This window comes from Misgurnus anguillicaudatus, chromosome 11, assembly GCF_027580225.2.
Source record: "Misgurnus anguillicaudatus chromosome 11, ASM2758022v2, whole genome shotgun sequence".
In the NCBI taxonomy this organism is placed as follows: domain Eukaryota; kingdom Metazoa; phylum Chordata; class Actinopteri; order Cypriniformes; family Cobitidae; genus Misgurnus; species Misgurnus anguillicaudatus.
The window spans coordinates 711,354-738,681 of record NC_073347.2 but is presented as its reverse complement, the minus strand read 5'-3'; the positions used below and the strand labels follow the sequence as shown (position 1 = coordinate 738,681).

Genomic DNA, 27,328 nt, shown 5'->3' with positions numbered 1-27,328 from the left:
AACAAAATCTTAAGACCAGGGAAAACATTACAAGTATTCGCATTTTACGCTGGTGGACCATAACCAGGTAGTAACTACTGATTCAAAATCCCAAAAGAAAAAACAGGAGCAAGAAAAAACAAGTGGAGAGTAGGCAGTTTATTGACATCTGTATTTGGGCTGAAACAGGCTGTTTGTCAGCTGATCAAAAGTTTGAGACCATAACCCAAAAATACACCCTAACAAAACTAAAAAGTGTCAAAAGGGACTCAGTAGTGAGTAGCCCCACCATTCTTGTTGATCAATTCAAAAACTCTTTTCGCCATGCTTGATGCAACTGTTTCCAGGAGGCTTGTGGGAACATTGCTCCATGTGGTGAAGATGGCTACACGAAGGGCATCTACAGTCAGGAATTGACGTCCGTTTTTGTAAACTTCCCTTGCCATCCATCCCCAAATGTTCTCAATGGGATTTAGATCAGGGGAACATGCAGGATGGTCTAAAAGAGTGACGTTATTCTTCTGGAAGAAGCTCTTCGTCAGGCGGGCATTGTGAACTGTAGCGTTGTCCTGTTGAAAGACCCAGTCATTACCACACAGACGAGGGCCCTCAGTCAAGAGGGATGCCCACTGCAACATGTCCACATAGCCAGCCGCCGTTTGACGCCCCTGCACAACCTGAAGCTCCATCTTCCCATTGAAGGAAAAAGCACCCCAGATCATGATGGAGCCTCCTCCACTGTGCCGCGTAGAAAACACCTCCAGTGGGATCTCCTTGTCATGCCAGTAACGTTGGAAGCCATCAGGACCATCCAGGTTACATTTTTTCTCGTCAGAGAATAAAATTTTCATCCACCTTTCAATGTCCCATGTTTGGTGCTCCCTTGCAAATTCCAAACGAGTAAGTTTGTGGTGGGGGAGGAGACATGGTCTTTGAAGACGCTTTTTGTTTTTGAAACCCTTCTCTTGCAGATGCCGTCTTATGGTTGTTGGGCTGCAGTCAGCATCAGTAAGGGTCTTAATTTGGATTGAGGATCGGCCTGTGTCTTCACGAACAGCCCGTCGGATCCTCCGGCTCAGTGCAGGAGAAATTTAAAATGACTGTCTTACTGCGTCCAACCTCAGCAGCGATGGCACGCTGTGAGAGCCCTTGCCTGTGCAGCTCAACAATCCTGCCACGCTCAAAGTCACACAGCCTTTTTGCCTTTGCCATTGCAGTTTGACTGTCTGAAGGACAATGACATAAAAGCCATTTTTTGTGCATATTTAAACTTTTTTAAGCTATGGTCTTAAACTTTTGATCAGCTGATAAACAGCATATTTGAGTTTAAATGCAGTTTTTAATTAATGGCATACTCTATACTTTTTGTCTCTTGCTCCTGTTTCTTCTTTTGAGATTTTAAAGAAGTACTTATAACCTGGTTATGATCCACTAGCGCAAAATGCGAATACTTATAATGTTTTTCCTGGTCTTAAGATTTTGTTCAGGAGAGTATTTTTTAAGATGGAAGAATGCTGTGCGGCAGACGTTGGAGATATGACTATCGAAAGATAGGTTGCTGTCGAACATTACGCCTAAATTCTTAACCGTGGAAGATGGTACCACCGTGCAGCCATCTATGGGCAACTTGTAATCTGACATATTATGTTTGGAGCAATTTGGTTCAATAATAAGTATCTCAGTCTTATTGGAGTTTAGCATAAGAAAGTTATGTGCCATCCCGTCCCTAATATCACTAATGCAGTCTGTTAGCTTACCAAAGTGGTGGGTTTCGAGATGTAAAGCTGGGTATCATCTGCATAGCAGTGAAAACTTATATTATGTTTCCTGATAATGTCTCCTAGAGGTAACATATACAACGAGAATAGGATATGGCCTAGAACTGATCCCTGAGGTACGCCGTATTTAACGGGGGAGTGATATGACTTTTCCTCATTTACATAAACAAAGTGATATCGATTGGTTAGATATGATCTAAACCAGGCTAACGCCTGACCACTGATGCCAACATAGTTTTCTAGTCTATTGAGTAAGATTCTTTGATCTATTGTGTCAAAGGCTGCACTAAGGTCTAGTAATATAAGGATTGAGATTTCACCACAATTGGCAATTGGATGTTAAAGGCGGAGTCCACGATGTTTGAAAAACGCTTTGGAAAAGGAGACGGGCCGACTACCAAAACACACTTATAGCCAATCAAATCAAATCAAATGCCGGGTTGCGTATGTGTGGGGCGGGTCTATCAACAGAAAGTCCAGATTCTATTGGGGTAGGGGCGTGTTTGTTTAGGTGATTTCAAATATCAACATTGGCTTTCAAACATCATGGACTCCACCTTTAATAGGAGGTCATTTGTAACTCTAAGCAGCGCTGTCTCTGTGCTATGGTGGGGCCTGAATCCTGATTGGAACTTTTCATATGTATTATTATTCGCTATGAATGTGCGTTGCTGGCTTGCCACTACTTTTTCTAATATTTTAGAAAGAAAAGGTAGATTTGAGATTGGTTATTAAGTTATTAAGATGTCCCTGGTAAAGGTTTGGTTTTTTTAATGAGCGGTCTAATAACTGCTAGTTTGAAAGCTGTTGGAACGTATCCTAATTCTAGAGATGAGTTAAAGATATTTAGTACCGTGTCTGACACTACATGAAATACCTCTTTTAGTAATTTTGTGGGAACGGGGTCTAGTACACAGGACGATGATTTGGATGACGTTACTAGTTTAGAGAGCTCTTCTATTGTAGTAGGTTTAAATGACTCAAGATGTTCATATGGTAATCTAGTGGTAAATGTACTATTGGGTATAGTGGTGGCTGCTTGTGTAGTTTCTATGTTTTCCCTAATAAACATAATTTTTTTAGTAAAGAAGTTCATGAAGTCGTTACTATTGTGTTGAGTTCACTATTGGTTTCTGTTTGTTCTTTGTTTCTAGTCAGTTTCGCAACTGTGCTAAATTGGAAACGAGGGTTGTTATGATTTTCTTTAATAAGCGTACTAAGGTATGGGAGAAAAGAGTGTGTCTATGGGAGAAAGAGTGTGACTAATGGTAAATCTAGTGAAGGTCGCAGTGCAAAAACGTATAAAAATAAACCAGAATTAAAGCAAACAACTGCAAAAATAGAAAAGAAATGTAATAATAAGAAAAGTTTTAAAAATGACAAAAATTTTGACGCTTTCGTGTGTCTTGTGAATAGTATGCCATATAGACCCGTTTGCCACTAAACCTGCATTAACGACGACAGTGGGGCTTCAGGCCTTAGTCAAACGGGTCGACAGGTTTCATTTTCTCTTAAAGATCGGAAGATGACCCTTAGTTACCATATATACCTTCGCATTGGGCCCCCAATTTGCAAAATCCTCAACTGTGGATAATATAATTATGCCGTAATAGTTAGTCTGTCTGGAACTAAGCTGATTTAAACCACATCACTGTGTGACACTTGCATTACATGTGAACGGCCCCTACGCTAATTAGGGCCAGAGCACCGAGGAGCAGGCCAGAATGGCCTGCACCGTAGGTGCAAAGCCCTATTGTTTTTGCTCAGATTCTTCTGCTTTTTCTTCTCCGAAATGAATCGCATTTTTGAGGGCCTAAACATGCTCGAAAACTCATGAAACTTTGCACACGCGTCAAAATTGACAAAAATTTGCATGTGGTATAGGCGTCAGAAGTGGGCGTGTAGAAATGGCTCGATAGCGCCACCTGCAAAATTTCAAAAGAACAACCCTCCCGCTACGAAAAACGTACAGATACGAAATTTGGTAGGATCATCTATCACCCCAAGACCTACAAAAAAGTCCCTTGGAACCAGGCTCTAAAACCCACAAGAAGTCGGCCATTTTGAATTTTTGCTGTGATTTCTGTGCAAATTTTGGCATTTCCAGGCTTCGTACTTTAACGAACTCCTCCTAGAGATTTAATCCGATCATCATCATATTTGGTCAGTATCATCTAAAGGCCTTTGCGATGTTAAATTGCGGAGCTTTTGACTTTTCGTTGGAGGTTGTGTCCGTGGCGGTCTGACAAATTTCAGCGTTTTCGGCCTGAAACAGGATGTTGTTCTAACTCCGGCATACAATGTTCAATCTGGCCCACACTTCACATGTTTGATAAGAGTCCTGGCCTGAACACATTTCAATGCCAATATTCAGCTTCAGTCATAGCGCCACCTAGAGGTAGCAGGAAATGCCATGTTTTACGCTGTGATTTACTGCTCTTAGAGATTTTATGTTTATGTTTATTTATTTATATAGCACTGTTAATACAACTCACGTTGCCCAAAGTGCTTTACAAATCACCACTCAAACACAAAACATTTAAAACAGGAAATACAAGACAAGTTTTAGACATATCCTACTCACATACACAAAACATTTAAAATAAACCCATTTAAAAATGCTCTCCATTTGAATTTAAAAGATGTTGTTTTAACGCAGCCTTAAAAGAGTACAAAGATTTGGCTGATCTAATAGCATAGGGAAGGTCATTCCATAAAATCATCATCATATCTGGTCAGACTGATCTTAAGCCCTTTGCGATGATAAATTGGGAAGATCTTGACTTTTCGTTGAAGGGCGTGTCTGTGGCAGCCTGGCAAAGTGTGATGTTTCACCATGAAACAGGAAGCTGTTGTAATTCAGGCATACATTGTTTGATCTGCTCCAGACTTCACACGTTTGATAAGGGTCCCGGCCTGAACAGGTCAATATAACAATAATCAGGTACCGTCATAGCGCCACCTGCTGCACACAGGTGGTGTGGCACATAAATTTTTCTTTGAATAGCCACCTATATTTACCCACTTTAATTCATATCCCTCTGGTTCACTGCTTTACTAATGCCATAGGGTGGCGGTGCACATGTGTGCGAGGGCCCTTCCATCGCTGCTTGCAGCTTTAATATGATTTTGTTTTTCTCTCCCTGTCTCGTCCTCGACCCCGAGGACAATGAGACAAACAGACCCAGTTCCGGTAGATGTGAAAGTCGGCACACCTCTGATCTACTGGCCGTCCTTCAACGTGATGCCCAGCTAATACCTGACCAACGATCACCAGCAGAACCCCCTTAATCTCCGCTTAATCTCCTTATCCGTTTATATGTGTGTATATATGAAGAGTTTGGTTCCAAGACGCAATGAATCCATTTTGACAAATTTTGGTAAAAGCGTGTTTTCTATACCAAGAAAGTGACCAAATGAAAACAACTTTTTTTCTGTTACAAACTTTCACATAGCATCTTTAGGTTATATAAACATAAAAAATTCTAATCCATGAGTTGATTTTCAAAGATTTATTATAAAAACGGATTATTTTTTCCACAAAATGCAATAAATCCATGACAAGTTTTTATTCAAAATGTTATAAATCTATTGAATCAATAGCCTATATAAATGTGCATTCATCTTTGCCATGTTACATTCATTTAATTGACTAGTTGTACACACTAATAAAAAATATAAACATTAATGTCTTAATAAAAAAAACTTACTTTGTCATATTAAGAACACTGTCATTGCTGTGCGGTTATACTTGACGTCATCGCTTAACGTTTTTCACAGCGATCAGCTGTAAAATGTTTTGGTCCTGCTCAATTTTTGTTGACTTTGAGTAAAATAATGTAAAGTTTTCATAAGATCCTCTGGGGTCAATGTGTTAGCATCAGAAGCTTAATGCTGTCGGGAGAACAAGCACCCGTCTCCCGAGTGCCTCTCAGGGAAATTATTAGATGTTGATGGCTTACGTTTCTTTCCTGTCAAAGAAAACCATCACAGGTTTATCAATGCAATTAAAGTATTATTTTGTTTTGTTTGTTGATCACAAAGTACAAAGTAGATGAGGAAAACTAGGACTCCGTGTACTCAGCGCGCCGCCATGTTTGTTTACATTGCGTGAATGGTGCACTGTAGGATTTATTGCGTTATGTAAAAAAGGGGGAGTGGCGCTTATCGCATATTGGAAAAAAAGGGAGAAAAGATGACAGAATAACACGGCGGATATTGGATTTTGCGTAAAATTAAGAATTTACTTTTAACTACTGACCTGATATAATACTGATTTTGGCAGTAACTCATTTTTTTCAAAAATGACGTTTATCGCGTTTTGGAACCAAACTCTTCATATATACATATATATCTCCCAAGGGTTTTTCCCTCCTAGGACTTTTTTTATTTCCTCGGCTAAAAAGCCAGGGGTTTTTTTCTCCTAGGGTTTTTTTTTACCCCGGGGAGGCAGCATTATTGTGCTTAACTTAGCTTCCACTTCTAGACATTACATTAGTAATACGCTCACTTATAATGTCGAGTCATAGCCGCAGCAAATTTGACTGCTTATGCTATCGTGTATTATGTTGTGCTATCTGTCGTTTTTCTGTGTTTTTCACTGCTTCTCTCAATGTAAAGCTGCTTTGAAACAATTAACTATTGTGAAAAGCGCTATATAAATAAAAAAATTGAATTGAATTATAATTGCACTTGTAATCACTCATCTATTATTCAAATATGCTTATTAGAATATTACATTGTCAAAACATGTATCCGGAACCAGTATTCCTGGTTTAGGGGGAATACAAGGGAGAAATGGTCATTTTAAGGACCTTTTGAAAATGGGGCCATTCTTGGAGTCAAACTTTGGTAAACTTTTAGTATGTTTTAAGTACATCTGATACTACTGTAAACCACTGAGAAACCTTTTGTTAGAATTTTTTTTTGGCCAACCATATTTGCAGCTGACTAAATTGGGTTTCTATAACTTGTCTAGATTATCTATGACAAGTAGAGATGTTAAGTGTGTTATTCATACATCTGAATGAATCACAACTTAAAGGTAGGGTAACAGATTTGATCCTGAAACATTTTTTGTTATGCTGGTTAAAAGTCTCCTCACATCCTGATAGCAATCACTGTGTTAAGTTGTTAAAATGTATTTGTAGAAATTTATGTCATCTGTGAAAGGCGTAGGACCAAAAAATGTTCAACAAATCATAGATTTCGGTCCGAACGGACGTTTCCATTTTTGTCCCTCGTACGTAAGCGTAATTTGAATGCCAACCGCGCAGCGAGTCCACACAGACACCATACGTCATCGGCGCGTTCAAGTGTCACCTCCTGTCTGTAAACAGTGAGAACAGCAAACTTTTCTGCTGAATTGACAACTTACACAGGAGGCACACAACGAAAGACATCTTTTATAACAACAACAGCAAAAACTGCCTGGATCAGCAAGAGCAAAAACCAAAATTAACATCGGTAACTTTACTGCTTTACCACGAGATGAAACAGCTGCAGGAGGCAAAGGGTCTGAAAGGGTCGTTGCACTGTTTATTTTGGTAAAGTAGGTACGCGATATGTTTGTATTGAGATGGATTCAGATATTCTACTTTGATGAAACATTGTGTTGCTTATGAAATTTGTGTTTGTTTACGGATTAGCGTAACGATGTAGTTACTACGTCTACACAACCGAATGTGTGCTTAAACTAATTCTGAGGTAAACCAGTTGTTTGGTTATTTTGGAAGTGTTATTCGACTTTGTACTGCAAAGTTTTCTCACTGCTGAATGAGACATGAGATGTGACCGTCTGATCTGTGCGTGTTCATGTGTTTTGAAAGAGGCGTGACTTTGGATGGCGATTTGACTTGAGGGTGGGATCGGGATTTTATTGCTAGGCGGCTACCGTTAGCATTTTTCAAAATGTGTTACCCTACCTTTAATGCTAGTTTAAATCATTCATAGTTGGCATTAAACTGTTCACTGATATTTTACTAAGGAGCCTGGATGCAAAAGTTACAGTTAAGGGGACAAATAAGCCTCCCCTGCTCAGCTCTGATTGGTCGATTCCAACTTGGATGGGCATGCCCTTCTCAAAGGTTAAATACCAAAGACCTTGCCCTCCTCTCTCTCTTCTTTGGTTCTCTCTTATCGCTTCGTCACCTCTCACTACTTCTACAAGTGAGCGCTCCCAGCAAGCCCAGGGCAAGGCCTTTCCTTTGTTCTGGGAGTATAAGCCAAACTCACCTGAGTTTGTGACCAAAATGGATTTTCAACATCAGAAAACCACCAATTTGCATCTGAACCTTTCAGAACAACTCTTCAAATGGACCAATGTCTGTTCTTCCAGCATCCTGCAACGGTACTGTCTTCTTTAAGAACCAGCAAAGCCATCTTCCATCTAAACCTAAGACTTTCAAAAGCATTTAACTGCACAGACCATGAAAGTATACAATAATTATTCTATATCATAGAATATAGCTGCATTTAAGTAGCTCCGTTTAAGTCGGTTAAGTAAGGTGAATGTTGGTTATGCAACTATCTCTCTAATTGGTATTATTAATTCTGCTTAATCCTATTATATATATATATATATAATGACGATTAAATATATGTATTTGCCTTTGAGCTAAATCAATTCCCTGATTTGGAGTGGTGATTAAAACAACTCAGTTCCCTTATAGGGAAACTTTACCCATTTGCATTAAGCTTTGTACCGTTAGAACCCCAGTCATGTTTTTGAATGGTCGTGCATCATTCCCTCAGTTTCTCCTGAGGTGGGAGAAATACTGATTTCAGTGAGGCACTTCCTTCTTTCAATGATGTAAAAATCGTCATTCCGCGCCACTGAAAGAAGGAAATCCTGCATCTCTGTTGAGTGTGTTTCCAAGGTGGGGGCTATGGGTGGGACCCACTCACGCTTCAGACCTATTACAGATCAGTGGGTGCGACTTACGAAAATATACGAAAACAGACGGAAAAAACGAGAAGCCGCCATCTTTGTGCTAAGCTAAGCTAAACAGAAGTTGTGGAGCGAGCCAGACTTCATGTTACAATAACAGTGGAAGTTAATCAATATTATATGGAAGAGGGTGATTTCGCAGGCGTGATGCTCTAATCTGCTGTACATTGCACCTTTATGAGCCACAAAACAGCAAAGAGCTGAGGCAGATGGAGGAACAGAAGCCCAAGGAGTAGCCCGGAGCCTGGGCTTCGGCTGAGTAGAGGAGCCCGTGGAAGACGCAGCAACCATCGGCCTTTGCTGCATAGAGAAGCTTGGACATAATACTGCCTGTACTCTCGCTGTGTGCCCTCTTTATAACATTTCTGCATCAGATAAGGATATGGACGTTCGTTTGGTAAAGGTTTCCAGGCAAGAGAGCAACTTTGCACGCGTTAGGACATGTTTATTTCACAGACGCGTTTCGGCTTACGAGCAAACCCGCTGCAGAGTATATGAGCTTGGACAGACTTGCGCTCTGTGCTTTCGGTTTAAGATTTCTGGATCAGGTAAGGATATGAACGTTTGTTTTGTTAATGTTTCTGGGCACGTGCTTATTTCAAAGATGTGTTTCGGCTTACGAGCACAGAGCTGAGGCAGCGTGTCTGTGGAGATGTTTTGCAGGGGACGCATTTGTGTGCAGGATGCAGGGATAAACGGACATCTGACTGTACAGTGAGTGTTTCTATTCTCTTTGTTATACTAAGGTGGCATTTATGTACACAATAGGATATCTGAGCGGTGTTTTATATGTCTATATTGTAAGAGCAGTGAGGCCGATATAACACAGATGTAATTACAGTAAACAAGAGACAAAAAGAAAATTGGTAAAACTAAATAAACATTTAAAATGCATACCCTTTTTGAAGTACTTGAAAAAACATTTGTACTGCGGATCTGAAACCGCACGTTACTGTTTGAATAAGACTTTGCTACACATCAGGCCAGAGTGTTATTGTGTGTAACACAATGTAACATCACGTTTAAAAGTAAGACATGATTGGTGTCTCTCAGACACAGTGGTGGTGGCTATTTTCTTTGTTTTACTAACGTGGCATTTATGTACAAAATATCATATCTGAGCCGTGTTCCGATTAATGGGAGTGGGTTGCAGAGCTGTGTGTCACAGGTCGGGGCGGACCACAGATATAGCAAGCCACGCCCCTTCCTAGTTTCCACCTCGAGGAGGTCCCAAAGTCACTCCAATGACCAGGCACACAGAGTATAAGTATAATATCTAAAGGGGGAATTAAAACAATTGCTCCTTCTGGCCTCCAGGTAGGGCTTTCTTGTGGGGCGAGGGAACGGGGCTCCTTCAATTTAGCTTCTTGATCCTGTGGCGCCCTCCGCTTCTCCTGGAGGCAGAATTAAAAAGAGAGACACAGTCAATAATCTGTTCCGGTAGGGATTGTCTACCTGGTCTTGCACGCTGCAGGGGTCAACAGGGGTGTACCCGACCCTCTGGTGTCTGTTGCGTAACTGATGCTCTTCTCTCTCTCTCCCTTTAGGCTCTCTGCTGTGGTTCAGACTGTACGCTTCCCAGCTGACGAGGATGGTTCGATGTGGTGGGTTCCTCGCTATACACAGAGGTAAGTATTTCACAGGCACTGGGTCTTTTAAATTTCTTTCTCAGATTCGGAGCTGTAAGCAGAGGTAAAAATTTACACAGGTGACTGGGATTTTAACTTTCTTCCTTGGGTTCGGAGCTGTAAGCAGAGGTAAGAATTTACACAGGTGACTGGGACTCTAACTTTCTTCCTCAGGTTCAGAGCTGTAAGCAGAGGTAAGAATTTACACAGGTGACTGGGACTTTAACTTTCTTGCTCCACACAATGGTTGTAACACACAACTTTCACTCTGGGGGCAGTGGACTTACAGAGCGATGTTCACCACAGTGTGTATTCGACTTACGGGCCTCCAGAAGGGCGGGGGTAACACACGGCCTACCTGAGGCTCCCTGTGTGTCGAAAGGACGGCGGGTATGATCGTGCAGAGCCGAACGCTTCCCTTGCTCCTCCTCCACTTATGGTTCCAGAGATACTGAGCCGGGGCGAACCTTTGAAGAGGCTCCACACACAAGAGTGGTTATTGCACACTGATGATAGCACAGAAACCCTTCGTCCAAGGAATACAACTCCCAGATGGTTTACTCACACTGGTTTGTAGGTATACTTCACCACTGCCCTCTTTCAGAGCCAGAACGGATCCGTCACTTAATGCTCAGGGGGTCCTATATGTATACTGCCTTAAACCCACACTCCTCTAGCCTCAACGGGCTGTAATCTCCTCACGACTCCTCTGGTTCGTTGGGGCTCCTGTCAACACAAGCACAGCACTCCTCTGCAAGCTTTAAGTGTACACACACACACAATGAAGACAATGACTCACCCACAGCACTCCCCACACTTTTTGTGAACTAAGGACTGAGCCAAAACTCGACCCGGCTCTTCGTGTGGTTGGTTGAGCGTTGTTCTTGGTGGAGGGGGAAAGGTGCTTAGAGGATGGACGCCGGACCTCCTGTACTTACTCCTGATTATACTCCTCGGCTCACCCACACTTCTCTCCACGGTGGGGCCGCAACGCAGTGTGCTAGACTCACAACACAATTCAGGTAATATATCCTTCGTTCCACGCTACGTAGTATGATATATGCTGTTACTCACGTGCAATTGGCAATACTTCACAGCACTGCTGTCTTCCAGTACTACTTCCCGGCTCGTCCATGCCTCTCTCCACGGTGGGGCCGCACACTGAGTATTAAACTCACAACACACGTCAGGTAATGCAATCTCCTTAATATTTCATGATAAACGTAACCGATTACTCACACACTATGGATGATGCTCGGCTGTTCTGGTTCCTGTTTAGCTTGTCCGCCGCTGTGAATCGTCCTTGGCAAAACCTCCGGTGAATACTCTTCAGTGTTACTGCTCCAACAGAGTCAACACATGAAAGTACATCCGCATCATAACGGTAAGCATTCGTTTACATACTCAGCCCAGTTACTCGTATCTTTGATACTTCCTTCGCCCAGTCCCTAACGACCTCTGTTTCTTCCTATGAGGATTTCACCCAGGCTTCCTCTCTCTCCACACCGGATTGGTTTATGTGACACCCGCAGCACAGCAATCACAAAGAAAAAGCACACCGTTTGTATTTTTAGGGCTTCTCTTATACTCCTTCTCTTTCTTTCATTATCCAATCTCCAACCGCTGTGTTGGTTGTCCACACCTGCATCTAATTTGACCCGATTTGCCTCTCGGAAAACAACCGGAAGTTCCGGTGTTTGCGGTGAGTCATCCGGGCGGAAACAATCTTCGGGCGGAACCAACCTTTCCAATTTTTAGTTCCGCCCATGAAAAATCACACTGTGACATGTGCATTGTGGTGCATAGTGGGAGTTGTAGTTTTTCATACAAATGTGCTCAAAGTCACATTCTGTCTTTTCTCTGTCAAATAGGCACAAAATTCTAAATTTATGTTAAATTTTTTACGCCTCGATGTCCTTATAACATTTTCCTAATGTGACTGTAAGAATGTTCTTACTTAGTTTTTATTAAACATTGTGACAATGTGTTCTAAGAGAACATTGTTAAATTTGATGCCTTACCAAAGTTCCCAAAATGTTTTATAAATGTTTCTGGCAGAATGTTCTATCTATGTTTACATGTTTCATTACAAGAACATTTTCTAAAAAACATTTGATCATTTTACACTTTAGTGATGTCCTCATAACATTTTCCTAATGTGACTATAAGAATGTTCTTACTTAGTTTTTATTAAACATTGTGACAATGTGGTCTAAGAGAACATTGTTTAAAGGTGCAGTGTGTAATTTTTAGAAGGATCTCTTGACAGAAATGCAAAATAATAAACAAACCTGTATTATTAGGGGTGTATAAAGATCTTTCATAATGAACCGTTGTGTTTATTACCTTAGAACGATACCTTTTTATCTACATGCACCGAGGGTCCCCTTACATGGAAGTCGCCATTTTGTGCCGCCATTTTTTTACAAAAGCCCTTGACGGACATTTTTTTCCTAAGTTGTCTCCAACGAGGACATGTTTGTCCGGTGGCAGTTACCGTAGCTTCTCTATGTGTTTCAAAAGAAAGGGATGAGCAGTGGACTAAGCCGTTGGTTGCAATTTGCAACCTCACCACTAGATGCCGCTAAAATTTACACACTGCACCTTTAATTTGATGCATTCCCAAAATGTTTTATAAATGTTGCTGGCAAAATGTTCTATGTATGTTCACATGTCTTATTACAAGAACATTACATATGAATGTTTTCATAAAAACATAAATACATAAACTTTTAGGGAATGTTATGCAATGTTCTGAAAATGTTTCCTGCTAGCTGTGATAGTATGTAGGCCCCGGGATCAAATCTCTGGCTGCTTGGAAGTAGCAGAGCGTCTCAGTGTTTGTTACCACTCAGACATACTTTATATGCATTCCGCTTTATTAAAAAAATTAAAACACAAAATTTAAAAACTGACTCGCTTGCCAGAAAGCCACAAAACAATAACCTTACTGACTTCTGGGAAGAGGTTAAAGTAATGAATAACTATAAAACACTTTCATGAACATAGTAATGTCTCAGCAGATAAGAAAGGTAGGGCAGGAGATATCTATGATGCCATTAATATGTTAGATTACCATAAAGCCTGTGGTATGGACAGCTTATGGCTTGCATATTTTAAATGGTCTGCTCTTAAAGAGATTGTGTTTAGGTACACTAGCCTGAATTCATCTGTATTTATTTGTTTTATTAATGTGCAAAAGCATTTGATCGAATTAATCATGAAAAATTGTTTGTAAAACTGTTGAAAAGAGGTGCTCCCAAGTGTTTTGTGAGAATATTAGTGTTTTGGAATGCTCCACAAATATTCCACGTTAAATACCATTCTGTGTCAGTAACGGAGTGCAGCAAGGAGGAATTTTGTCATCTATACTATTTTATGTATAAATGGATGACTTATCAAATCAGTTAAATATGCTAAATGCAGGCTGTCTTGTAGGCAACACTATTGTTAATCATTTTATTTATGCCTGGTGTTGCTCTGTCCATATAGTGCTGGGCTGCAGCAGATGCTGAAGGTGTGCTCTCGGTGTGGCCTTGTTTATTATGTAAAGTATAATGCTAAGAAAAGCCATATAATGATAGTTAGAAGTGTTGAGGACAGGAAATCAACTTTCCTGACCTTTTATTTGTCAGACAGCCCTCTTGATGTGTGTGAGGAGGTTAAATACCTAGGTTATGTCATAGCTTATGACTGGACAGATGACAAAGAGCTCTACCAAAAGTGATGTAAAATTTATTCTCAAGCTAACATGCTTATAAGGAAGTTATCTATGTGCTCTGACTATTTGAAGTGCTCCCTGTTTAGAACCTACATAACATCCCTATATACTGCTCAATCTTGTTCTAATTATAGAAAAAAAGTGTGAGCAGAGGCTTAAAGTAGCATACAATGATGCAATGAGGATGCTGCTTCGTGTCCTTAGGTGGTATAGTGCCAGCCAATTGTTTGTGTCAAATAGGGTAGATACCTGTGAGGCACTCTTAAGACAATTGATGTTTAGCTTTATGTGCCACCTGGACAAGCCAGAGAACCAAATAATTGAAGGTCTAGTCAGCCCTTTGAAAAGCTGTTATTGTTGTGATTTGAGACAGAGGCGAGTGAGGATCCAAATGCAGTTAAAGTATTTATTAATATAAAACAGGTAAACAGACCAAATAGCAAATAGCTAACAGGTAACATGAAACAACATTACCAACAACTAGCAACAGGGAAGTGAACAAACAGTGTAGATATATCAGCCAGGAACCAATCAAAAAGCAGAGACAATGAATAACTATGACAACACACAAGATTGAATGAATGAGTCTAATGAGTCTCCATGGCAACTAACAAAGGGGGAGCAAACAATCAACAGCAGGGCAAAACAACAGACAGAAACAGGGCAAAACACAGACAGGATGATGACAGTTATAGATTCACTTCTAGGTTAAGGCATTGGTGCAATTGCCTGTATTTCCTATAGGCTAATATGTGATTTCCTATGTATTATGTGTCTCTTTTATACTATTTATTATGTATGTGTATGATATGGACCTGTATTATACATAACTCAGTTTGCAATTCCCAGATGATTCTTTTATAATAGAGAAGTTTAAACGGTTCCTCCTCCCATTCTGCTTGAGCTACGAGAGTGCAAAAAGCTAGGGCACACGCCGCTGCTGATTTGTTCCCCTGTTTAATGGCGAGTAATCGCTCTCCTGGACTCTAACCTCCTGCTGAATGTTGCAATACTTCTCGGAAATTGGCATAGAAAATTATTAAAAGAGGGAAAGGCCATAGCCCATTCCAAAACTTGGCTTGTGATTAATGTGCAAATAAAAGCAACGTGGCTGGCATCAGTGGGATATAGGGCAGGTTGCACAAACATAGAACATTGTAGTAAAATACCCTTGCATTTCTAAGGATCTCCATAGAATTTGTCTGGAAATGCTAGTCTGGGATTTACGGTGGATGTATGCAGAGGCATATCCAGGCTCGCAGGAGGGAACAAAGCCCCTGTGGCAGTGGGTGGCGTGATCTGTATCCCTGAAGGGTCGTTACCAGCTCATCTGTGAGCGATGGAAGACAGCTTGGGCAGATAGCTTGGTCAATAGTTGTGCTACAGCTGCTGGATCGCTATTTGGTTGAAGTCTTCTGTAATGAGTCTCTTTCAGGCTGAGGATCCATTTGCAAGCTTTTATAAAGCACAATCGTAAACAGACGGGCAAGGTCAATCACCAGGAAACACAGCAATATGGGCAAAGCAAAACTTGTAGTCATGGAACAGGCAAAAGGGTCAGGGCAGGTGGCAAACAAACAGAGTAAACAATCAGAAATGATGGTACTGGTAGTGAACGTTTGGTTTAAATAGGAAGTTAGATGAGTATCAGGTGGCAGAGTAAACAGTCCCGGTGTGGTAATGTAACCATGAAGGTAAGGTGGGTGGTAAGAAGGACTTCTCAAGTGAGTTTTATTGAAACATCTTTGGAGAGTACAGATAAACCACTGTGTCGAATATCAAAGAAAAAAGTAAACAAAAAACAAAAAATAAAAAAGTAAGTTTAATAACTTGAATAAGCTCTTGATCTGTTAATTAAGAACAAAGCACCTTATACTTTTTTCCAGCAAAACCACTGTCAGGCTAACTCGTTGGCCCCCCATCCTCTCCTCTCAAAGGCTGAGAGCAACTGATTTATTTAGACAGGTTTCAACAATCTAATCACAAAAACATACCAACTGCATACCATACCTCATTTCATCCCATTAGGGAATTATTAAATAAATGTATGCAGAAGGGGGAACCAAACACATGTAACATGATAACATGATATATAAAAAGCATACAAGTAACAACTTTCCTATAAACTCAACTTGTACATATAATTTAGAATAATAAAGGCAAACAGCCCAAAACATTGAAAACGAATGGTCCCGTCCGGAACTTTAAATGTATGTCCCTTTGAGCACACAACCCCTTAGCAGGAAGCACAGTATACCCGGAAGTGGATGGCATTACTGCACAAAAGCCAGGGAGGCCGTGAGAGGAAAACCCTAAGAGAACATAGCACAAATCAATAAATGGTAACATAAAAATAAATCAGTGTGTTTTGTCATTATTGTCAGAAAAGTTTAAATGCATCTCTGTGCGTATCTGAAATGACTTACTATTTAACTATAATAGAATTAATGACCTGTTGGGCAACCAAGAAACACAACACTTAGCAAGGGTGACGATGTCACATAGCATCTCGTAGTCACAGCCTGTATGCGGGTTCATGGGAAGTAGTGATGAGCGAGTCACTCGAAACTCGGATCATTTAACCCGATCCCTAAAATGACTCGAGAACCATGAGTCCTTAGTGACCATTAACCCGAGTCAGTTGAGTCCTCTCAGATTTTGCATTAAAAATGAGAAATTGTATCAAACACAAAGCAACAGAATTCCAACAAATAACTCTACATAAGCTGCCATAGGTTCTATAACTTGCAACAACGAGTTAATCACCAAATGTCGACTGGGGGTACCGAGTGAGCCAAAAGCTGCTATTCCGGATCGTAATTTCCTGCAGCTTCGCGTCCGAGTACAAAGGGATGCGTGCGCGCGACAATGAGTTGGTTGGTGGCTCGGGTATTCACACAGAGAGTGACTCAACACACAGAGCTTGAATCCTGGACTAGGAAAAACGAGCCTTGTTATTAACCCATTGACTCATGTAGGCTAATCTATTGCAATATTTGACTGGCACAATGTTTTGGGTAGAAGCTGCAAATGTTTAAAAATTAAAAAAACGAGGACTGCTGCAGCAGTGCTGCTGGAAAGATCCGCCACCGACGGACGTACACGGCTCCTCTTGTTGACTGAGTCACTCAGAGTGTAGCGAGTGGTTTACTCACAGGACCCGTACAGGAGCGGGCGGCTCTGTCTGGGACTAACTCACAAGATCATGTTCTTGCGCAGATGAGTGACTGTGTGGCTGCATTAACCGAAGCCTATCGTGGATCTTTTAAGTCAATCTGAAACAGGACACGTTCCTCTCACTTTCAAGTCCACAAAGCCTGACATCTTCTAAACGTGGTGTTGATATAATTGTTGTTATGAAATAAAACTAAACACACCGAACTTTTACAATTATGTAATTGATAATGTAACCACAGACATGCATGTTTTTTAGAAGTTCCTCGTGTCACATGAGCCCTTTTTTGCGAGCAGAGGAGTCGTAGACTCGTAGCTGCATGCGTGATCTGAGTTGCTTGGTTGGCATTAGTATGACTTAGCGATTGGAATGGGAGATTTTGACCAAGTGACTCAAGTGACTCGAGTGACTCGCACAACCCGGATCATATTAGCGAGTGACTCAGAATAACCCGAATCCTTAAACTTCTTAACATGCACCGGCCCAGCGGCGGGCCCTAGGGGGCATTTTTACGTGTTTTTGTACTTTGTTTAACATCAAATATTCAATCAACAATCATAAACTTTGCATTATTTGAAAGTTTAAACACTCCAAATTCATGTGCTGAGCTCATTTTTGCAATCAATACACTGGTGTGGAAAGGGTTAAATGAAATGCAGACGGAATGCATATAAAAATGGTTTTGGGTACTCACATATCTTGCCATATGGTTCTGATAATTTCTGACAATTCCCAAAAACTTCAACGTACATTGCACCGTAAGGGTCCACTCTTCAAAAAGCATCCCACGTTTTAATCCAAAACATTGAAAAATAGTGAGAAATCCAGCAATATCCTCCTTTGTTTACAGCCGCGCGTCCGCTAAGTATGATCGATCATGTTTATTTTCTACCAAATATCGATTTTTATCAGTAAAAATCCATCTCTTCCTGCTTCGTTAGACTGTTCCGATAAATATCCCGCCCTATTTTTTCTGTTTTGTCCAATCAGAAAAGGTTTGACAACTCAAAATGCCATGAGATCCCCAATTTGCTGAGCCAGATGTCCTTCAGCTCACCATAGGCTTTTGACTGGATTACGCCAAAACGAACCCAGCCAATGCATAGCCAGCAAAGTTTGAAGGGCAGTGGTACTAACCAATCATGAAACGATTACAAGGATTCAACTTACGTCAGTAAAGTGTACTTCTGCGCAAATCTACAGAAGTGCATGGAGAGAAATGCCCACGCCCCCTCCGTGCGCGTTTGTTTGTTTGGGTAGCATAGCAGCCGGCTAGGCTCTCCGGAGCCACTGAGAAGCCTCTCCAAAGGTTAGATATAACATCTACATTGTGGATCGTCGACTGCAGATGACTTTTTTTATGTTGAGAGTGTTTTGGATAAGTTGATAAAGAGCATGATCGCGGAGCAAAAATGCAAGACTGGATATAAACGAAACCGTGTCGTCGAGGAGAGATGGACCGGACTATGAGCTCAGCTGCGCTCGCTTGGATAAAGTAAGTTTGGATTCTTTTGTTCATTATTTATTTTATGTTACATGGTTTAATTTTTCTATGACATGTTATATAAATGCATCATATTTATAGCTATATAAATCCAATGCACAGAATATACAAACTAGAAAATAAGATATGTGGTGTAAAATATGAGTATTACCAGCTGAGAAATATAGGTTATTTGGCAAATATAAGACATTTGTAATTATAAATAAATATATTCATGTAATGTGTGTGTGTGTGTGTGTGTGTGTGTGTGTGTGTGTTATGTTCATGTATATTACATCATAGTTTCTCATACAAATAGTTGTATGTCTCTAACTTTTGACTCAAACTAAAATCCTCTCTTGCTTTGTGTGTGTGTTGTAACAGTTGTTCAGCTGACACAGAGGAGGACTGGAATCTGGAGTGCATTCATGAGCGACCACATTCAAAATAACAAGTATTTTGTTATAATGTGCAAATGTTTTTTTCTGAAATAGTTTTTTCTATATGCTTTAGTGGGCAGAGAAGTTCTGAATTGATATACATCATGTAATATGTAGTCCTGACTCATTTTCTTTTTATAATCATGTCATTTTGTTATCATGTGTATATTTGGAGTTTCCAAGTGCACTTTTTCTGAAAGGACGCCTGGACTTTTTTGAAATAAAAGCTCACAGAAACAACATTTTTTAGAGTATCATTCTCAAATTTGAATCACAGCATGGTCAGACATTCAGTTCACCTATATGGTGTCCCCAGGTGTCTTACATGACCATTGCATACCTTTTTTGCTAGGTGAATGTTATTTAAAGAAAAACGGAAGTCATTTAATGTATATTTTACCTTATTTTACTCTGTTTCTTTACTACTCTGAGTTGTTATGACTATTAGGCAACAATATGTCAAGTGTCTAGTTTCAAACAAGACCAGAATTGTGAATATATACCATATGGTTTAAGAGCTGGAGATGTTTTAGTTTGGAGTTGTCGTTTTTCAGAAAATGCTCAAAAATAGAAGTGCTGGCTAACAGGTTTAAAAGATCCGGGTTGACCATCACTAATGGGAAATGAAGTCCGAAAGTAAAGTCAATATTTAGGGGATGGATCCCTCTGGTGGCAATCGGGACACAGAACAGGAGCTTCATTCTCGACAGATAGTACTAGTGAATAGACTGATGAGCAAGACCATTTGATTGTTTATAAGTAAGACCATTTGTAAGTTATTAGCAAGATTTTGAAATGCAGTCAAAACTTAACTGGCCTCCATTGCAGTGAAAATTCCTGTCAATCACAGTAATCTATTTTTCTCTTGGTTTATTTGTAATCTACTCTTCTTCTTGTTTCTGTGTTTTTCAGCTGTATCTCTTGCATTAGCTTTGAATGGCGTCTTCACAAATACCATCAAGTTGATAGTTGGCAGGTAATGTACAGACGCCACTTCCATTAGATGTTGTGGTGTTTACTTCGAACCAGTTTATGAAGTTCATTGGTATTCCACAGCTACCATGACTTTCACATACATTTTTACTCAAATTAAAGGGGACAACTTCTTCATAACCAGTGGTCAGAGGCATACTACAGATCTTAAATATGTGCAAGATAAGCTTTTAATCAATCCTCTACTGGACAGGCAGCCAGCCCAGAGAGGATAAGATTGGTGAAATATGGTCCCACTTGTGAGTAATCGTCAGAAGCCTAGCGGGAGCATTCTGAACTAATTGGTAATTGGTTTAATTCCTTTTGACAGACACCCACATACAAAGAATCAACTTCTCACAACCAGAAAGGTTGTGAAAGAAAAGGTTTAGCCTTCGCCACTAGGCGTAAATGAAAAAAGTTTATCCCTCTTCCATTAGTGCTCAGCATTCCTACAAGCCTGTCTAAGAGTCCAAGTGGCCTTATTAAATCAGGGCTCCATCAGGTCTACAACAGAATTTAGAATGTAAGAGCGCAAGGAATTAAATTAATTTAACAACAATTCTATGTCTAAGGGGGATTTGCCAGAGTTGTTGTACGGGGGCCCTAATAAATGCATTTTCAAATTGCTGTAGGACCTATTTTCCGAACACGATGAGTAATAACACCAGCCTTTCTTATCTCATGATTGAAAGATATCTCAAAAGTGACTGATTTATGATCCGAAAAAGCCACGTCATCTATTACAATATTGCAAATTTTGTGAAAGGATGTGTAACAAGACAAGTAGTGGCACCCCCAGAAAAATTAAATGGGGGGCAGAGGGGGCCATAGCAAATCATGGGGTGGCACCAAACAATTAAATTATTGTAAGGTGTGTTATATTTATTTACTTTTGTTTCTGGTTAATGTAACATTACATATGCTTTTAATTAGCAATTACTATTTAAATAGTTTAGTCCTTGTAAAGGTTTTGTCTTGTGTTTTGCTTGGTTTTGTGTTTAGGTCTTTTATTTTAATATCATGTTCTGTTTCCAGTCTTTTATTTTGTAATCTTGTCATCTCACACTTCACCTTGTACTTCCTGTTTGTCAGTATAAATCTGGTTCATTACGATCATGTCTCTGTTAAGTATTGCCAGAGTAACTCCTGCATACCAAGCGTATTCCTGTTCCATAGTTCTGTCTTGTTTCTGTCTGTTTTGTATTCCTGTTTCTGTTTTTGAATATTCTGGATTTTGACCTGTTGTCTGTTTATTGGATTACGTTTTTGGATTGCCCTTGTTGGATTTGTTTGCCTGCAATTTTGGGATTTTACTTAATAAAACCTCCTTGCATTTGGATTCGTATCTCTCTCGCTTGTGTAAGCAGCCCATGTTACAGAATACTTCGCCTTACCAGAATCCAGCGGAGGTTTGTGAATTCCTGCCAGCATCATGAATCCCCTGTTTGCTTTGCTTGGACTACGCCAGAACAACTGACCGATTGAGGATTATGTCAAGGACTTCCTAGATCTGAGCTATCAGGTACATTATGAGGATGACATGCTTAAAGACATTTTTTATAATGCACTGGAGAGATTTACGCCTGTGTATGCCACGTCAATTCTCAACCTGGCCCTTAGAGAAGTACATAGACTTTGCTCTTTTGTTGAGTGGTTCTCCCTTCACCATGGGAGCTGTAGATGAGAAACACTACAGCTAAACCACAACCACCTCACAAGACTCAGCTAAAGTCATGCCTATTTTATCTAAAGCTACTAATGCCATGCCTGTCTCTAAGATGGCCACCACCATGCCTGTCTTTAAAATGGCCGCCACCATGCCTGTCTCTGCACCCAAGATGGCTGTCATGTTACATGCACCTGTTTTTAAGATGGCTACCTACATTCCTGCACCTGTTATCCAAAGAGTCATTGCCACAACCACACCTGTCTTCAAGAAGGCTATTGTTACCCCTGCACCTGCTATTACAAGATGTTTGTCACACCCAACCCACTGCACAAAATGACTGCCTCGCCTACCTCTCCAGTTCACCCCTTAACCCGATGAGTGAGATCAAGTCTGCTGGATACCCAGATGGTGTCAGTATGGACGTACAGGATCTCACGTCAAGTTTCATCCTGTTCTGTGGTTCCTACGGCAACTGAGGTATGTCCTGTGAACTTTGTGTTTCCTGCATTTGCCATGGCCCTGTGGTGTGTGTGGTCTGCTTTCTGCTCTTCTGTTTCCTGTGTTCCTCAAGCCCTTGTGTCTGAATCATCTGATGCACCTCCTGTCGGAAAGAACAGACCCTCTGCTTTCAAACAAACAAAACATTTCATCCTACCTTCAGGAGTTCTTTTGTAAACAGCTCTTGAATATGGGTAGGTTTCTGCAAAAACATAATTCCATTTTTGTGACAGACTTTTCATAGAGATCCCATTCAGAGCGATCTTTAAAACAGACACGGACATGCAGCCACTTGCCATAGGGCAATACTTCCGGGTTTAAAAAGTTGCAGAAGGGCGGCACCTGGTGGATAATAGCGGTATTGCGAAAAACCGGAAATACTTGTCATTGGCAGGGAAGTGTTTTCTCTTGATTGGCGGCGAAAGAGTTAAAATCATGTCTCTGCGAAGTATCGCCAGAGTAACCGCATACCAAGCGTTTCACTGTTATTATCCCTGTTCCACAGTTCTGTCTTGTTTCTGTCTTATTTGTATTCCTGTTTCTGGATATCCTGGATTTTGAACTGTTGCCTGTTTATTGGATTATGTTTTTGTATTGCCCTTGTTGGATTTGTTTGCCTGCCCTTTTGGGATTTTACTTAATAAAACCTCCTTGCATTTGTATTCGTATCTCTCTCACTTGTGTAAGCAGCCCACGTTACAGTCCTTTGCTAACTGACATATGTGGATATGTCTACTGCCTTCCTCTTTATTTAGATTTTTGGAATATACCTACATTTGAGTGTAAATATATTGTTAGTGTTTAATATACATCATCTACACGCAAGGAAATTCGCTAACTGTCCTACATATGTGACTTTAAGAGCTCATGAAGTCCATTTAATCCAATAATAAATTGGTATTTTTGGTATATACCAAAAACATATATAGTGTTCAATCCACATGTAAGCAACTGAAATAGCTCAGTAAACCAAGAGATGCGTAATCTTAAGCATGACAGAAATGACAAATGACACGAAACAGATCTCAACACTTTCCTCACACATTTAATGTGTGCGCACATCAAGCAACGAATGCAAAGACAGCGCCCAAAATGATCTCAAAATGCCATGATTATCCAAGTAAGTACGGATATAAGCAGTTGAGAAATCAAACATGTGTGAAGGTAGTATAACGAATCTAGGATATGTTTAATTTATACAGTAAAGACTATAATATTATTTTACATTTAATACTTAATTCAGTTTCTGTACTGTAGCTGAAAACTAGACCATCCTGAAAAAACATGAAACGCACAGTTTTTTAAGTTTGTTTTAGTGTTTTTTTTGTGTTATTGGTCATAAAATCCTTAGCTTTGAGCCAGCTGCTTTTTAAGTTTAGTCTCGTGTTGCTCCCTCGAACTTGACCAGTCAAGAGGGGGAGGGGTTGAGAGCGTTTTCTACAGTACCCATCATGCAAGTTTATTACTTATATAATTACTTTTACTTTATAATTTAGTTTTAATATACACCGTGTTCCAAATTATTATGCACTTGCCATTTTTGTTTATTTTTCCAATACAGTCAGTAAGTTTACAAATTTTGTTTTACCCTCAACACTTATATGACAATGTGGATGCTATTCTATTTAAATGTAAGTAAGTAAATTTTATTTATAAAGCGCTTTTCACAGATAAAAATTACAAAGTGCTGTACAGTAAATAGGAACATATCAATAAAAAGATTGCAAATACACATGTAAAATAAAAGTGACATTTGTGAAAACCCATCATCCAAAAGCTTTCTTATACAAGCATGTTTTAAAATCCCTTTTAAAAGAAACAACAGAAACTGCCTGACGTATAGACAGGGGCAGGTCATTCCAGAGTCTAGGGGCAACGGACTGAAAAGACAGGTCCCCTCAGGTTTTACATCGAGTCTTTGGAACCTTAAGGAGATTCTGGCCAGAGGACCGAAGGATGCGACAAGGGGAATATGGCATCAGAAGATCCAAGATGTACTTTGGGGCCTGACCGTTCAAGGCTCTAAAAGTTAACACTAAAATTCAATTCAATTCAATTTTATTTATATAGCGCTTTTCACAATTGTTAATTGTTGCAAAGCAGCTTTACATGAGAAGATGTAGAGGAGAACACAGAAAATCAATAGATAATATATGAAATAGAGATAGCGGCTAAGGTTAAACCATACAAGCGAGCATATTAATAATGTAACGTATACAGTGAAGTGGTAAGTTAAGCCAAAGTTGTCTGACTCTCCCTGGGACGAAAAAAACCCCTAGGAAAAAACCCAATGGGAAAAACTCCTAGAAGGACAAAAACCCTTGGGAGGAATTAATATATGTTTATATATATTCGTTGAAGGACAGCCAGTAGATCAGTGGTGCGATGACCTTCACAGCAACAGGAACTGGGTCTGTTTGTCTTATTGTCCTCGGGGTCGAGTACGAGACAGGGAGACAAAAACAGAGTTCTATTAGCGTAGGGGCAGTTCGCATGTAATGCAAGTGTCATACATTATAGTGGTTTAGGTCAGCTCGGTTCCAGACAGGCTAACTATTGCGGCAATAGTATATTACCCATATGAGGTATGTGAGTACTTTGCTCTAGACAAAATAACTACTGCGGGAAAAGTACATTTACTGGACATTTTATGTGAATGCTTTGTTAAAGAAGAATGTCTTAAGTTTAGATTTAAATTGATCAACTGTGCCTGATTCTCAAACATTGTTGGGTAAATCATTCCAGAGCTTAGAGGCTAAGTAGGAAAAGGACTACCACCTTTAGACACTTTTGATATTCTAGGGATAATTAAGTGACCAGAATTTTGCAACCGCAGTGTACGTGATGGATCGCATTCTGATAGTAGTTCTTTAATATACGAGGGCGCTAGGCCATTTAAAGCTTTGTAGGTGATTAGTAATATTTTAAATTGTATGCGATATTTAACTGGTAGCCAGTGTAAAGATGCCAGAATTGGACTGATGTGGTCATACTTTTTAGATTGAGTAAGCACTCTTGCGGCGGCGTTTTGAACCAGCTGTAGCTTGTTTACCTGATTTGCATGGCATCCCCTGAGTAACGAGTTACAATAGTCTATTCTAAAGGTCATAAAAGCATGGATAAGCTTTTCTGCATCTGATGCAGACAGCATATGGCGTATTTTTGAGATATTTCTAAGATGGAAGAATGCTGTGCAGCAGACGTTGGAGTTATGACTATCGAAAGATAGATTGCTGTCGAACATCACACCTAAATTCTTAACCGTGGAAAATGGCACCACCGTGCAGCAATCTATGGGCAACTTGTAATCTGACATATTATGTTTGTAGCGATTCGGTTCAATAATAAGTATCTCTGTCTTATTGGAGTTTAGCATAAGAAAGTTATGTACCATCCAGTCCCTAATATCACTTATGCAGTCTGTTAGCTTAGAAAACTGGTGGGTTTCGCTAGGATGCGACGAGATGTAAAGCTGGGTATCATCCGCATAGCAGTGAAAACTTATGTTATGTTTCCTGATAATGTCTCCTAGAGGTAACATGTATAACGAGAATAAGATAGGGCCTAGAACTGATCCCTGAGGTACGCCGTATTTAACGGGGAGTGATATGACTCTTTCTCATTTACATAAACAAAGTGATATCGATTGGTTAGATATGATCTAAACCAGGCTAACGCCTGACCACTGATGCCAACATAGTTTTCTAGTCTATTGAGTAAGATTCTGTGATCTATTGTGTCAAAGGCTGCATTAATGTCTAGTAATATAAGGATTGCGATTTCACCACGATCGGATGTTAATTTGTCAGTTGTAACTCTAAGCAGCGCTGTCTCTGTGCTATGGTGGGGCCTGAATCCTGATTGGAACTTTTCATATGTATTATTATTTTCTACGAATGTGCGTAGCTGTCTTGCCACTACTTTTTCTAATATTTTAGAAAGAAAAGGTAGATTTGAGATTGGTCTAAAGTTATTAAGATCTCCCTGGTCAAGGTTTGGTGTTTTAATGAGTGGTCTAATAACTGCTAGTTTGAAAGCTGTTGGAACGTATCCTAATTCTAGAGATGAGTTAAAGATATTAAGTACCGTGTCAGACAGTACATGAAATACCTCTTTTAGTAATTTTGTGGGAACGAGGTCTAGTATACAGGACGATGATTTGGATGACGTTACTAGTTTAGAGAGCTCTTCTAAAATGACTCAAGATGTTCGTTTGGTAATCTAGTGGAAAATGTACTATTGGGTAGAGTGGGGGCTGCTTGCGTAGTTTCTATATTTTCCCTAATAAACATAATTTTGTTAGTTAAGAAGTTCATGAAGTCGTTACTATTGTGTTGGAGTTTACTATTGGTTTCTGTTTGTTCTTTGTTTCTAGTCAGTTTCACAACTGTGCTAAATAGGAAACGAGGGTTGTTATGATTTTCTTTAATAAGCGTACTGAGATAGGTAGATCTGGGCCCGGTTCCCCAAAACGTTCTTATCGCTAAGTAGTTCTTAACCTATTCCTTAACCTCTCTCTTAACTCTATGGCACGGTTCCCAAAAAGTTCGTACGCTAAGTATATCTTCTGTAAGTCACACTTTCGTAAGGTTGGTCTGGACCATTCGTAAGCTCTCTCTTAGCGTGGTTTGAGCGCAAAACGCTAACGCCGCAGTCTTTAGAAATCAGTGCAGCGCAGTACAAGTCAAACTATGGTATGCTGACAATGATTTTATGTTATGGACATTTTTAAGACTTATAATAAAATATGTTTGCAATGGATACAGGACTATTTATGCAGTTGACTTTATTTGGTATCAAAACTAATGCATCAAAGACGGCGCCAGTGTTTGTTCCTCATTGAAGTCTGTTCCCTATATGTTTATAGCGTCTTCATCACGTTACATTTATAATTTATTTAGAAAGATTATAGATTTCAATTGGTTATACTAAAAAGCAATAATATCATGTATTCTATTATACAATTTATTAAATATTTCATATTTGACAGTTTTATGTCTTTTAACATATATAGCCTCTCTTTTTCTTTTCTT

At 39.9% G+C, this 27,328-nt stretch overlaps 1 protein-coding gene across 3 annotated transcripts in view; it reads left to right on the top strand.

The window, feature by feature from the left end:
- plpp4 (phospholipid phosphatase 4) overlaps positions 1-27,328 on the top strand; it is a 225,294-nt gene that overhangs the window by 111,953 nt on the left and 86,013 nt on the right. For all 3 annotated transcript variants that reach the window (XM_073872786.1, XM_055170570.2, XM_055170571.2), the window contains exon 4: positions 20,066-20,129. In XM_073872786.1, coding sequence (XP_073728887.1) covers positions 20,066-20,129 — 64 coding nt within the window. The remainder of the gene's footprint in view (positions 1-20,065; positions 20,130-27,328) is intronic.